Raw genomic sequence first — 14,607 nt, 5'->3', positions numbered from 1 at the left:
GATTTCTTACCGATCCCTACTTATTAACTACTACCATACTTAATGATAATAAATTTATCTGATTAATATCTAAATTATTTAGGGATATCAAATCCAGCACAGGATAAGCACATGCTAGCAATATCCACTGGTCCTGATCATCCTGCCAGCTATGATGGAATACTAGCTGATGTCATAACTGATTTCTTCTCTAAAATGGACTGGAAAGAAAAGTCTTTTCTTGATTTTCACCAATACATACAGGTACAATAGAGGTTTGACCAAATTTACGTATATGTATTAAACATGTATTGCCTTGAATTGTGATCCAGGCACTTATTTCTAACATGCAACTTTTTCACTATAGGACAGCTGCATATTACTAACACAATTTCATTTCTCTGTGTTGAACCCTCCTTGGTGTTTTCTTTAGGATACATATTATATTATACATATTTTTAGTTTGGTATTTATGCTAGCTGTATATGGGACCAGCATAATACTAGACATTACTAGACATTTATTGGAGAGACAGTAGCTTTATAATTATGTAATTTAATTTGTATGGTTATATAAGACTTTGGTATTTTTCAGAACCATTAATAATAATAAATAAATAAATAATTTAGGGCTTTAGGCTGAATTATCAGGAGTAATATATCTGTAAACAGTTGTGTATGAACATTAATGAACATGGGTATTCTCCATTGACTATATAAAGCCAAATGATGTATTACACCACACTATTTTTGTACATACGTAGCTATTGTAATGTTGCATCTGGTGTTTGTAAAGCAATAATAAATAAATAAATAAATAAATTAGTCTACAGTATTGATGAGTTCTATAACTACATCTCCACACATAACTAAATATTACATTGATCAATACCTAGAACTTGAGCAACTATCTCATTACATTGTGCATGTTTCATTGTTAACAGGATAAGTATTATGATTTTCCCTACTACAAAAGGATGTTTAAGGAGAACATTGATCAAACTGTGAGTCACGAACTAATGCAGACTGCCTTTGGGACTTAGTACACTGTATGCTAATGTGATAACTTTTTGTAAACAAACACACACTAACGATACTGCTCAAACGTAACATCACACTCGCTCGATTGTGTGTGATTTAAAAACTCACTAGTTAAAGGGCATGGCACCTGTTTCCTTCACAAGTATTCATCCTGTTTTGTAAACTCGTGAAGGAAACAGGTGCCACATCCTTTAATTAGCGAGTTTTTTAATCACTTGCAATCAAGCGCGCAAGTGAGTGCGACGTTACGTTTGAGCGGTACCATATGTCAATCTATGAAATTATAAACTGTTACTACAGTGTATGTATTGAGTAGATATATGAGGTACATAGAAATTAAGTGATGTGTGTAGGTGATTAACCCACTTGCCATTGTATCACAAGCACTAACTTCAATAATTGCACGTAGATGGGTGTAGCACCGCTATAGAGTCTAAAATGCCTGATCCATCAAGGATGTATACTCATGCCCATGGTATAAGTTACTAACCTGTTTTCAATATAGCAATCTTAATTGTTTTGTGGTCTACTCACATGATGCGTAGAAATACGCTTTCACACATTGCCAAACAATTATTTAGTGATCATTTATCATACAGTACATAGATAATACATACTTTGTTAACAATCAACTCGTCATACTTTTATGACTACGCTCAAACTATTACTGAATCCCACAATAAAATGTTACGTGTTGCTCGATATAATGAGTCAAAGCGTATCGTATCTTTGAACTGGTTGGGAATCAATGCCATGTGCAAACCGTGTTCCCATGATATTGCCTAGCAATATGCGAATTAAACTCCAAGCAGCGCCTTTGAACGCCCATGCCTGCCAGCCTGCCTATCTGACCACAGTCATCAAACAAAGTAGTGCACGGCCCCCATCTTTCATGCCACAATAACAAACTCACAGGTGGCCTGTGCCTTTTCTGATTCTGACGACTGTCAACCTTCTGTGTTTCACCGTTCCTTTTATCTTCAATTACATGGTCGTCTTTTTCTTCATGCAAGGAAGCCATACTGAGGCATTAATTTTCCATATTGACACTTTTAGAGGACATAGTTTATTTATTTATTATCTAATTCATCCAAATAGGAAGGGTTGGCACCAAAGGAAGGGGTGGTTAGATGCTGCAAAACTATTTGAAGCACTTAAGAGGGAGTAGATACATATTTGTAGCTGTGCTTATATAGCAATTGCATAGGACCACACCTTTAAACAATCTGAACATGCCACCGTGCCCTGATTAGAGTTGAGTGACCACCAGCCTTAATGACTTAGTTGCAAGCAAAAAAAGATGACACTGAACCACACTCCTTTAATCTATTGCATATATGTATATAGCTCTGCAGCGAGATTGAGATACTCTAATAAAGCAGTCACAGATCCACATGTGTATATCGTAGCTATGCTAATGAGTACAATTACTTTAAAAATGAAGTAGGGCTCCAGTGATAAAATTTAGTAAAAAAATATGAACGATGTTAGTTAGTCTATGTGGGATAATCCCAAATTTTGGCACTGAACAGATGATGGTAACATGCCAATGTGGGGATTCCCACATAGACTATCTACCATCATTCATATTTCTTGTTTCAGTACTTTTTATTGCTGGAACCCTACTTCATATGTGAATTAATCAGGAATTTTTCAACCTAGTATAGGAAGGTTTGTAAAAAAAAGTAAACAAATTAGGGTCACTGGATGTGTAAATTTAACTAGCTGAATAACTCAAATCACCTTTGCCATCCCTACTCAGTGGCAGATCTAGGATATTTAAAAGAGGGTTTCTGAAAGTTGGTATAGCTGAAATTTATGGAATCTGAGGACATTTCTCCAGAAATGTTTGAGATTTCAGAAGCTCTGAGATCGTACTGTGTTGGCTACTTTACGAAACCAATGCTTTTAAATACTATAATAAGCTGTAGCTTTGATTGCTCTATTAGAGTAGTTACTTGACTGCTCTATTAGAGTATCTCAATCGTTTTAACACAATGGGAGGTAAAAGGTAAAGTGTTGCTGAGAGTTTAATAGCTATAAATCATGGTGTTAGTTAGTGGTATATAGTTGTTTGCTATGACAAATTGTCAATGAAGCTAGTTGGACTGCCACTGAGCTAAATTCAAAAGGGGGCTTCTGTCAAAACCACAGAAACCCATCTAGATCTGCCACTGCTACTACAATACTACTGTACTGTATGACATTTGTGTATATGCTGGATATGTACATATGTAGGAGGAAGAGTATGAAGAGGAAAGGATTGAGACTGTTGAGTGGGCAGTTGGAGAGGTAACATTTTTTTGGTCAAACAATGCAGCTGATATTTTTTATGTGTAACACGTACCATAGTTTGAGATGCTTCAGCCCCGAAAAATCCCGAATGAGCTATGGGGACTGTTTAGGGAAGTGGAAAAGCTAAAGTCTAATATCGACTCTGATCAAGACAAAGGTATGTAACATTGGTACTTGTGTAAATATTCAAATGTAAAGTTTTTGTTATTTTTGTTGTAATTATTATACCTATATACGTCTTGTAGAACTCTTAAAAGTTCAACAAATGTTCATAGTGACACTTCAAACTAAGATAATCAACAATATCAAACAGTATTGTAGTAATGTTTAATAGTGTTCCCTTCCAAAGTGATGGGTGTCACTAAAATACTGTGTCTATAACCATCATAGAAATATCAAAATCACTTTTATGGAATAATCTTACTACATCAAGACTCACGGTAGTGAGTCGCGCGGCCAAGAAACTACAAAGCGCACGCCCAATTAAAAGACGCGCGGCCACTACTGTGAGTTATTTACGTGTAGGGCCGGTTTCGCAATATTAGTCCTAAATTATGCAACATCTCTCAATAGATTTGTATTGCGTTACGTGATAAAAAATCTTTAGGAGTCGTTATAGTTTTCTTGCGACCTCGCTAAAATAAAAAAATAACCATCGCAAAATAAAAAATAGGCATATTTCACTTTATTTCTCTACCTTATGTTACAACTACTGTCACGTTATACCAGTCAACATAGTCGTGTTTGTATAGTCCATCTAGCACTGACATTATCCAATCCTGGTTTGCCTATACACGTATTTTCTTCAATCAATCTCTAATCCCTACAATAACTTTTAAAGACACGACGTGGACACAAACTCTAATGCCTGATAAACAAGTTGAGACAGCGTGCTGAACCGTAAGTTCCCTAGGGATGGCGTTTTAAGCAGAAATCTTTTAAATTCCATTTAGTACCACACCCCATGCGAGCGTTTATAAATCGCCAGTTGTCTTATGGTTTGAAGAACAAAATCACTAGCGAAGGTGCTTTAAGCATACTCTTCAATTCTCTATTTACATGTAATTTTTAATAGATTAACCACAAAGGCCGGTAAGGTGAATACAAAAGGTAACAAGCCTTTAGGGGTTACCACCTCTATGTAGTATGTACCATGTAGCTTGTGTTGTGGCTTTCATTAAGTATTATGCACACACAAATGGTGCAACAAAATTTTGTAATGGATTGCTCGAATGTGGTTGGTGGTGTTGTGGCTCGAATGTGGTTCGTGGTTTGCCAGTGACCATGTATGAGTTGGGGTTGGTCCACACAACTTACACAATATTCAAATTTCATGATGGCCATGATAATTTCTTGCCATATGGTAAACATACAACAATGTGTAACAACGTTAATTAACATCACATCAAGACTTGACTAAAAATAGTTCCAACAATAGTGATGATTTCTTGTATGTCAGCATGACGATACTGAGACCTGTAAAAGAATAAGCAGGCACTGAAGTTAACCTTAAATTAAACACTCATGCAACTGACCTGGAACATCGGTCGCAACACCAAAAACACTTGTTTCGATATCTGATGACACAATCTAGCAGGCACTGAATTAAAAGAGAATGTACAAAAAATCAATATGCCGGGCTGTGTCAATAATAGCATGGATAATCAAAATGAACAAAAATTATATCCCAGGCTAAGTGAATGAATAACATAACTGTTGGGTAAGCATGTTAAACCAGAACATTAGGACATTAGTCAAACCAGAACATTAGGACATTAGTCAAACAAAAGTACGCTATCACAACTTGGTCATAATACAATGTTTGTACTACTGGACTTCACACTGGTTGCCCAAAAATTGTGCCATTCTGGGACAACAGCATAATATTATGAAACAAATAGTTACTACAACACAGAAGGCTTACTGTTGCACTGTCTACACTGATATACCATAATTTAAAAACATAACAGGTGGGCATTAAATACAATACACTTAATATCTGGGTACTAGGAAAAAATCACTAACATCACAACATGTAAACTGACCTGGAAATTAACACCCTTGATGCCACTACAGTCTACACTGGATACTTGTTCGAACCCATCAACACTATGCCTGATACATCTGAGTAGATTGACCTGCAAATTCACATCACTAGTATACAGTGATAATTGATAACTGCAAAAACAACAATTACAATAATACAATTCTTCTGCACGTCAACTGACCTGAAATTCATGACACTCAATACCGAGACCTGTAAAAGAATAAGCAGGCACTGAAGTCAACCTTAAATTAAACACACATGCAAACTGACCTGGAACATCGGTCGCAACACCAAAGACATCTGTTTCGATATCTGACAAAACAATCCAGCAGGCACTGAATTAAAAAGAGAATGTGCAAAAAATCAATATGCCGGGCTGTACCAATAAAGGATGAATAATCAAAATGAACTAAAAATATATATCCCATATGCAGGTTAAGTGAGTAACATAACTGTTGGGTAAGCATGTAAACCAGAACATTTGGTCATTAGTCAAACAAAAGTACGCTATCACAAACTGGTCACTGATAACTACAAAAAGAACAATTGCAATAATACAATTCCTCTGAATGTCAACTGACCTGAAATTCATGACACCTGTATCTTTGTTCCTGCATGGTCTCATCTTTGTTCCTGCATGGTCTCAACTTACATATGTACCATGATCACATTCAACTGCTAGTGGATAAACCAGTATGACCAGATGGCCTGCAAAAACCAACTAGCAGGTGTTAAATACAATACACATACCTAAAGCCTGGAATATGAAAAATATTATATAAGCATTATTCCACACTGATATAGTAATAGATTATAGGATGTTGTGGAACTTGCCTAAACGTGTAAACTTGAACATGAGGACAACCGCATAATCTGGACACTTGGAATTGTCCAATACCTGATGAACCGCAAGTAGGTACTAATGACATTCACTTCAACATTTTATCCCAGCTGGGTGAATCTCTTGTAACTGAGTAAAAAGGTGTTTATTTTCCACCTGCAACCAAAGTTCTACATTTCTGTGGTTGGGTGTACATAAACTGACCTGGAAAATCAGTATGCCATAGGGGTATGGAAATGGTTCCTTTCCTTCTGTTGTGACATTACTTACAGCTGACTGGTAAATGATCATCGATGTCCCCATGGACCCCAACAATGAGTATACCAACAACTTCACAAGTTGGAATGAATTTCCTTTCAACATCTGGTGGACAGGTCCAAAAACCCTATCGCACAAACACGGTGAATCAGTGTGTGGCGATGTGACACGTTGCACAAACTTCACTCCTCGTTTCGTTAGCATTCAAGACCGACATATATCATAGAGTCCCTCAGTATTCTTGACTCTTACTTTTTCAAGCGTTGCTCAAGCGATGTAGTTTCTCACAAGGGGCTCGAGTTTCTCAGTAAAGTCGAGCCGATTAAAGTACGCCTCACCATCCAGTTACATTCTTAAACCATTCAATTTAAAACCACGTATCATGAGTGTCCGCTTAAGGTAATTAGGGACTTTCCACGAGATTTCCCCTAAATAGATCACGTGTTAGTTGTCAATCTGGTGGATTCTGGTGGTATACATGGTTCAACAATGCGGTAAGTGTAGTATAAGCTGTCAATGAATAATTGTTTGTACACTACTAAACTAAGTTATTTTTGTGTGATAAGCATGCTTGAGGAAGGGTCTGGGGGACGAGACTAATGTTTTGACAGCAGTTGATGGACAGCAGTTGATGATGGCCAGGCAAAGAACTGCGAGAAGAACTACTATGATAGTATGATAGTAGGGAAAAATTCCCACCCCTATAGCTCTGCCTAGGGGCATTAACTAGCATTATCTACAGCTACTGTATTATGTTGCTGTCTACAGCTACTGTATTATGTTGCTGATATGTACATTCAGGCCAAGAATAAAGGTGAAAGTGGTAGTAAGGCTCAATCCTATTATTCTGCTGAACAGGCAAGGGAGTCTGGGACTCTGGGGACATGTTCCCTCAGGAAAGTATAAGTACTACAACTTTTTTGTTTTAATTGCTTCATCAAGTATAAAAATTTCAGTCAAAAGGTGATGATCGAGCTCTGGTCTTATGCACTGGTTGGAGTGGTTGTATCGATACTGCACTGTGACATCCTTGAGGGGTTAGTGCTGGCATTGTCCATGGCAATACTATTTCATCTCCCCGAGTCTTGATGATTGAGTCCTTCATTCCTTTCTCTTCTGCTCCAATCCTGAAGTTGTGACCACAGTCAAAAGGTGACGATCGAGGCTCTGGTCTTGTATCTATACTGTACTGCAACACCCTTGAGGGGTTAGTACCGGCATTGTCCATCGCAATACTGTTCCATCTCCCATATACAAGTCTTGATGGTTGAGTCCTCTATTCCTTTCTTTGCTGCTCTAATCCTGAAGTTGCGACCAAAATATTAAAAAATGGTTAAATGATTATGATGATAACAATTACAAATGTATTTATAGCTGTGTAGCAACTGTGAACTAATTAGGCACTTGCAAGTTTAATTAGGTGTCTGAAGCATTTAACATTCCCAGATATGAGATATATTCATCACGTGCAGGCAGTAAAGATAAATTTACTCTAATAGAACAGTCATACTACACCGTAAATTCATACTTCCGAATTTACGGTGTTATGAAACAATCATTATTATGTATGAATTTTACTGACTCTCCAAGATAATATTCTGCATTAATGTTAATTGCTCATTTCCAAAAAAATTACCTTTTAAACCAAATATAGAGTCTATCACTGACAAAAATGAGTGATATCCACCCCAAAAACACTTTCGCTGTAAAAAAGGCGCGCCCAAGAAACTACAAGTACCTGGAACCCATTGTAAAAAACAAAAAGAAAAATCAGCTTAGCTGAAGTGAAAAGTAACTGGTAACTTAAAGAGCTGATATCTGAAGCGGCCAAGAATACAATTACTAAAGTTTAATCCATGCAAGAACACCTTGGCTATAAAACAGGTGTATAAATGAAAGTAACTGGCAACTGAAATGGCTGATATCTGAAGCGGCCAAGAATGAATGGTCATATACAACTAATTCAAAAATTTAACACTGAACCTTTGTAATTCAGCTGTGTTCTATATTCACTCTTGCTGCATCGTAAAGTAATTTCTTTTAACTCTAATTGGCTGGTAATTTGGCCGCCTTTTTTAATAGTCAGTATAATAGAGCAAAAAAAGGCGGCCAAATTACCAGCCAATTAGAGTTAAAAGAAATTACTTTACGATGCAGCAAGAGTGAATATAGAACACAGCTGAATTATAAAGGTTCAGTGTTAAATTTTTGAATTAGTTGTATATGACCATTCATTCTTGGCCGCTTCAGATATCAGCCATTTCAGTTGCCAGTTACTTTCATGTATACACCTGTTTTATAGCCAAGGTGTTCTTGCATGGATTAAACTTTAGTAATTGTATTCTTGGCCGCTTCAGATATCAGCTCTTTAAGTTACCAGTTACTTTTCACTTCAGCTAAGCTGATTTTTCTTTTTGTTTTTTACAATGGGTTCCAGGTACTTGTAGTTTCTTGGGCGCGCCTTTTTTACAGCGAAGGTGTTTTTGGGGTGGTTCAACATTAAATACAGCGTTAAAACAAGAAAACACATACAGGTGGCCGGGTATAGAATGTAAGAAAATCATCAAAGTCTGTATTTTGGTCTGCCTGCCTCACTCCTCACTGCCTGCCTGCCTGACTGCCTGACCACCTTCGCAAGGCTAGAGGCCTATGAAACAGCACACAGTCATTATTTTACGCCACAACAACAAACTCATGAATGGGATGTCTCTTTTGTAGTTCCAACAAACATCTGCCTTCTGTGCTTTGCCATTCCTTTTGTCTTCAATTAAATAGTTGCCTGGAAACCATACCAAGGTGTTCATCCATATCAACACTTTCCTTGAAGAAGGATATTTAAGTGCTAAATGGACTGTAGTATCCTTAAGCTGGGAATATTAAATGATTGCAGTTGCGTTAATGACAGGACATGCCACCACACCTCTATTGATCAGTGCTGAGGACACGCCCTTCAATGGTCTAGCTCCGCAGAAAGCAAAGTATTGTACTACACCCCCTACTGCATAGTATAACTGTAGCGAGATCGAGATACTCCAATACAGCAGTCACAACTAGGAAACCACCGATTATGCTTTTTGTTTTACCTATGCTACACTGCTCAAAACTTTTCCCTATTATGCTCAAATTATGCTCAATATTTATGCCTCAGTTCTCATGTTTTGCTAATAAATTTGCACTTTATGGGTAAATAATAAGCAAGGATTTATAAGCACAGCCTATAAATCCTTGCTTGTCAATCACATGTCATAGAAAAGATCAACATACTCTAATAGAACAGATAGTATTGCACAAGTGTTCTGCCTATTGTGTTAGCATGCTTTCAGGCTCCTATTATGCTCATAAGTATGCCAGCACATTTGGCGGCTCCCTAGTCACAACTATACGTGTATTTTAAAGCTATGTTCTAACAAAAAAGTTAATGAACTAGTGTATTAAAATTATATAGGGTTCCAGTGATAAAAGTAGCAAAACAAATGATTGGAGCTATGAGGGAAAATCCCTACTTGGCATAGCAATGTGGGAAAATCCCTACTTTAGCATTAAAAGAACGTGCCAATTTAAAGATTTTTCCACATCGCTACAATGCCAAGTAAGAATTTCCCTTCATATAGCTACCATCATCTCTTGTTGTTTCACTACCTTTTATCACTGGACATTCAATCCCTAATTCAGTTGTGGGTATTGACTAAAATAGTTTGTTTCACTACTTCTTATAGTTTTCCTTATACTTGTTTGTTTACTTTTTGTCACTTTTATCACTAAATTAATAGTTTTTTTTATTACACTAGTGACAACATAACGGTCTATTAATGTATTTTCCAACAGTATCACTTAGATAATCATACGTCTAATGCTGAAAGCATGGTAACATATTTCACTGTTGTCTTCCCTTCATATCCAGCAATCTATACATATACATATCACAGTTAATGATTGTTGAATTGTTCAACGGTGATAGTCATTGGTGAATGTAAGAGACACTGTTTAGGGGAGCACCTCAAGAGTGGCAAGAATTTTATGATAAAATTAAAACAGGCTATAGGACCAGGTGTCCTACAGACCTTCAGCACTTGTGCTGTAAAGCCTTAATAAATAAACTAATATCCATATGGTTCCACATGGGGTACTTTGAGATAATAAGTCACTCTCCGGATATATACATATACATGAGATTGACAAGGAGAAAACATCTTGACCGCCTGGCAGACTCCTGTAAGTGTTCGAGCGTTAATCGGATGACTGCAGGTTTGAGGCTGCCCAGGTCCAGTCATGGATTTTTTTCTCCATTCTCCACCTTTTCAAACACACTTTCTGTAACAACTTTAAACAGGCTGTAGGACCAGGTGTCCTACAGACCTTCAGCACTTGTGCTGTAAAGCCTTAATAATTTAAAAAAAAACAAAAAAAAACAGTGTTTATACTGTTAGGAAATAAAACTCTATGGCACACAAGCTATTTTTTTCTCATGATTGGGGGCTGTATAGCTTGATGGATGAAGCATACTTACATTCTAAAAGTCTAGTTGGACATTTCTTCTATAAGATTTGGGACATTTTATGTGCTTTAACTGCATATATTAACCTAGGAAATTCAGTTTTTGGAGACAAACCCTGGTTGATTTTTGTGTGTGCTCAGTGTATTGAAACAAGGCAGTAAATATCACTAAAATAATCGGTTGAATGCTCTATTAGAGTATGTGACTGTTCTATTAGAGTATCTCTATCTCACAATATTCAAATTTCTTTGCCTATGACCTCATACTGTCAGTGGTTTTCTGTCCTTCATTAGAGCATGAGTTCCCTTAGTGTGAATGTTGCCCTAAAACTCAAGGGAGGTAAAGGAAAGGATGGATGGATCCTCCCCCGAGATGCACTAGTTATGATTACAGGCCATATCATGTATGTATTTCTTGTGTTCTGCTAATAAAATGTTTAGATGGTTTGTGGTGGAATGAAATCTTTTGACCAGTCCAAAGAATAGAACTGGAGGATAATAATAGTTCTTGAGCAGTTTCAAATTGTAAAACAACATGGAAGAATTGTGTGTTGCTGTCTGGGCTCACATGGAACCACATCCACTTATTGACTAGTACAAGAGAGCTATAAAATTTAATATAAAAGATTACCTGTAATGCTACTATAGCTACCTCATTACTTGGAAACAGAGGCATGCAGCTGTGCATCAAGAGCTACATGATGTTGGCATATATAGCCCTTAATCATAGCAAGGTTTATTTCTGGGTCCCTTCTGGATTATTATATGGGTATTGGTTCATCCAGGTCAACAGTACTAACCAAATTTTAAACTGGTTATTAAATGCATATTGCCTGTTAAGTGCACATGACATACTTTTACTAGACACCTGTTTGCAAAATGCATATAGTTGCAATTAGCTCATGCTATGAAGTATCGTAGCAAGAGACTGTAACAACAAACCAGAAATGTCACAGTACACTTGATATTTCATCAGACAAGTGTCTAACAGGTACTACTGCCTGTAATAACAATAGCCACACCTGACTTCTCAGGATTGCTATTTTCTTGATTTTTGTTTGACTGAACATAGCTATTCAAATTGCATGGTAGGCATGAATTATGCTCTCCTATCAGAAACTTATTGCAGTTATTTACATGCACGTGTGCTTAACAAGCACAGTTAAGTTTCACATACTGTATGTAATAATCTCCTCCAAAAATTACCAGTGCATACACCTAATAGCCAGAGATGATATATATCATTCATTCTCTATGTAAAATATGTTACTGTGCAGCATGTGCATGTGTACGTATGTGAAAATACGTGTGTGTATGTGGTTCTCTGTTTCATCCGCTTTAAGCAGTAGCAGTAACTAACATTCATAATTTGAATTCTATATTTCGTTATTGTCAAAGATGTACAGTATTAAGATACACAGTTTGCATGGAGGAGGATCAGCAGTTAACAGTACTTAAGACAATGATGTGATTGGTGGTGATAGCGACCTAATCTCCCTCAACAAATAGTCCCCTAACTCATTGTGAAGCATATATTGTATATTTCTGGGCTTCTTCCTATAGCCACTTATAGCTGTGATAAAAATTATTATACCTTAATTTAGAAGCCTGTGCAATTCTAGGGACAGTGTGTATAAAAGTAATTTCAGTGCAGTGCATTGCAATATTATTGTACAGTGAGGAACTGATGGCTAAAGCTTTGGAAATATTCTCTTGGTTGATCAACCCAGTTGATAGAACAACCTGTGAACATAAATCTTACCCATGGCAGTCCCAAACATGCTTACATGGCCTGTACAAGATGCTACTTATTGGAGAGACAGGATCGGGCAAGAGTTCTCTAGTAAATCTCTTCTGTAACTGTGCCAAATTGCAGGAAGTTGGAGGTGAAGGAATAGAGAATGGAATACATCAGTTCACTGACATTGAACTAGAAAACCCAGAAGCAAGGCAGATGGAAAGCAAAACAACTGGAGCAAAGTTATATCGAACAACCCTAGGTAAATTGGAAATGGGAATAATTGACACTCCAGGATTTGGGGATACCCGAGGGATGGAACAAGATAGTGACAATGTCAGGAAAATTATTCAAGAACTACAACGAATTGAAAGCATCAATTGTGTTTGCCTTGTCATTAATGGTCGTCAGGGTCGTCTTAATGCAGCAATAAGATATGTATTTGCAGAAATAACCACTATAATTCCTAGGGAAATAATGAATAACCTGATAGTGGTGTTCACCAACACCAACGATGAGCTGGAGTTGAATTTTGACATTGGTGAACTCAATCACTACTTTCAAGATACTCTTACACCAAACAAAATATTCTATATTGAGAATCCATACTGCAGGCTTGACAAAGCTAAATATAAAATACAAGTAAGTCAAAGGGTGTCCAGCAATGCCACCAAAAATATGGTTGCATCATTTAAAGCAACACATGCTGTTCTTCGGCAAATGCATGGTACCATTAGGCAATTCAAACAAGTCTGCACCTATTGCTTCATTGCACTCTATGAAAAGAAGCAGGAGATAGAGAAAAAGGTATTGACAATACTGGTGCGGTATGATGAACTAGAAAGAGAAGACACACGCATACGAGAAGAGCAAGAAAAGATAAATGCAGCTATTAAACAGCAACAGTTATACGCAAACTACAAAACCACTCAGAAATTTACAAGGCAAAAAGTTGTAGAAACAAAACGTCACAACACGCTGTGTGGTTCACCTAACTGTTATTCAAACTGCCATGTTTCTTGTTACCTATCAAAGAGTTTTGATAAAGCGAGGTTCAAGAGTTGTGCCGCCATGAATGATACTGAATATTGTACAAAATGCAAACATCACTACTCACATCATTTCCATAACGAGGTCATGCATGTTAGTGAGGAGTGTGAAGAAGAGCTTATTGATGAAGCGATGAAGGCAAAATATGTTGATGCTAAAAACATGGAAGAACGAGCTGAAATCTTGATAAGGGCATGTGAAACACGTAAAGAAATGTCTAAAAAAGAAAAGGAGAGTCTCTCCAAAGAATTATTAATTGTGCTTGATCAGTTTCACGTAATGGGCATCAACCACAACTATGCGCAGCTCCTGCTGACACAGATAGACATCATTGAATTGAGGTTGAAAGATCTTTCAGGTGACACAGCTCACCTTCACCAAACTCAAGTAGAACTTCAAAGGAAATATAAACTTGTGGAAGAAACACTAGCCCAAGAACCATGGTCATATACAGAAGATTCTGAAATGAGAAAGTGGGCTTGTAATTACCTGCATTTGAGTCCAGATGGCCAGCTGAAAACATCAATAATTAAAAGTGCATACAAAGCAAGATGCAAGCTAGATCGTGGCGCTGATGCTAAAGAACAATATGCACTGCAAGCTAAAAACATTCTACTAAAGCAGCTGCAACTCAAGAAAAAGAAATGAAACATCACAGAGTACTATCAAGAATTTTTAATTTAGTAGCTAGAGAACTAATGTCATTTTCATTGTTCTGCTGCAAGTTACATTGAAACATAAATGTACAGTGTAGTGTAGACTGTTATACAAATATCTGGCTGTAGATGTAATTGGGTAGGGATAAACAATGGACCTGGGGACCAAGGACCAGGGACACAACTTTCCGTGGACTTTCACATACTTC

At 37.1% G+C, this 14,607-nt stretch overlaps 2 protein-coding genes across 6 annotated transcripts in view; one reads left to right on the top strand and one right to left on the bottom strand.

Annotated features, from left to right (window-relative positions):
- The window catches only part of LOC136254199 (uncharacterized), a 38,450-nt gene that overhangs the window by 18,946 nt on the left and 4,897 nt on the right, over positions 1 to 14,607 (top strand). For both annotated transcript variants that reach the window (XM_066046871.1, XM_066046870.1), the window contains exons 5-8: positions 83 to 243; positions 923 to 982; positions 3,258 to 3,311; positions 3,372 to 3,471. In XM_066046871.1, the coding sequence (XP_065902943.1) occupies positions 83 to 243; positions 923 to 982; positions 3,258 to 3,311; positions 3,372 to 3,471 (375 nt within the window). The remainder of the gene's footprint in view (positions 1 to 82; positions 244 to 922; positions 983 to 3,257; positions 3,312 to 3,371; positions 3,472 to 14,607) is intronic.
- On the bottom strand, positions 4,638 to 7,499 carry LOC136254194 (uncharacterized). Of its 4 annotated transcripts, none has more exons than XM_066046864.1 (9): positions 6,642 to 7,499; positions 6,407 to 6,587; positions 6,196 to 6,358; positions 5,943 to 6,069; positions 5,632 to 5,696; positions 5,543 to 5,571; positions 5,360 to 5,452; positions 4,850 to 4,914; positions 4,638 to 4,790 (listed from the first exon to the last, which is right to left on the bottom strand). In XM_066046864.1, the coding sequence occupies exons 4-9, from the start codon at positions 5,984 to 5,986 to the stop codon at positions 4,715 to 4,717; spliced, it is 372 nt and encodes a 123-aa protein (XP_065902936.1). In that variant the 5' UTR covers positions 5,987 to 6,069; positions 6,196 to 6,358; positions 6,407 to 6,587; positions 6,642 to 7,499; the 3' UTR covers positions 4,638 to 4,714. The 4 variants fall into 4 exon arrangements, with proteins under 4 accessions (XP_065902936.1, XP_065902937.1, XP_065902938.1 ...); XM_066046865.1 differs by having other exon boundaries at positions 6,713 to 7,499; XM_066046866.1 differs by having other exon boundaries at positions 5,360 to 5,492; positions 6,407 to 7,483.

This window comes from Dysidea avara, chromosome 4, assembly GCF_963678975.1.
Source record: "Dysidea avara chromosome 4, odDysAvar1.4, whole genome shotgun sequence".
Classification (NCBI taxonomy): domain Eukaryota; kingdom Metazoa; phylum Porifera; class Demospongiae; order Dictyoceratida; family Dysideidae; genus Dysidea; species Dysidea avara.
The sequence above is the reverse complement of the archived record's forward strand: the minus strand, read 5'-3'. Positions and strand labels throughout refer to the sequence as shown.

Excerpts from the sequence above, each read along its gene's own strand:
- LOC136254194 (XM_066046864.1), bottom strand. The coding sequence starts at position 5,986 with ATGAGACCATGCAGGAACAAAGATACAGGTGTCATGAATTTCAG. Across the intron at positions 5,572-5,631 it reads TGTTGCGACCGATGTTCCAG|GTCTCGGTATTGAGTGTCAT; the intron begins GTCAGTTTGCAT and ends ATTCTTTTACAG. Across the intron at positions 4,791-4,849 it reads TGTTGCGACCGATGTTCCAG|GTCTCAGTATCGTCATGCTG; the intron begins GTCAGTTGCATG and ends ATTCTTTTACAG.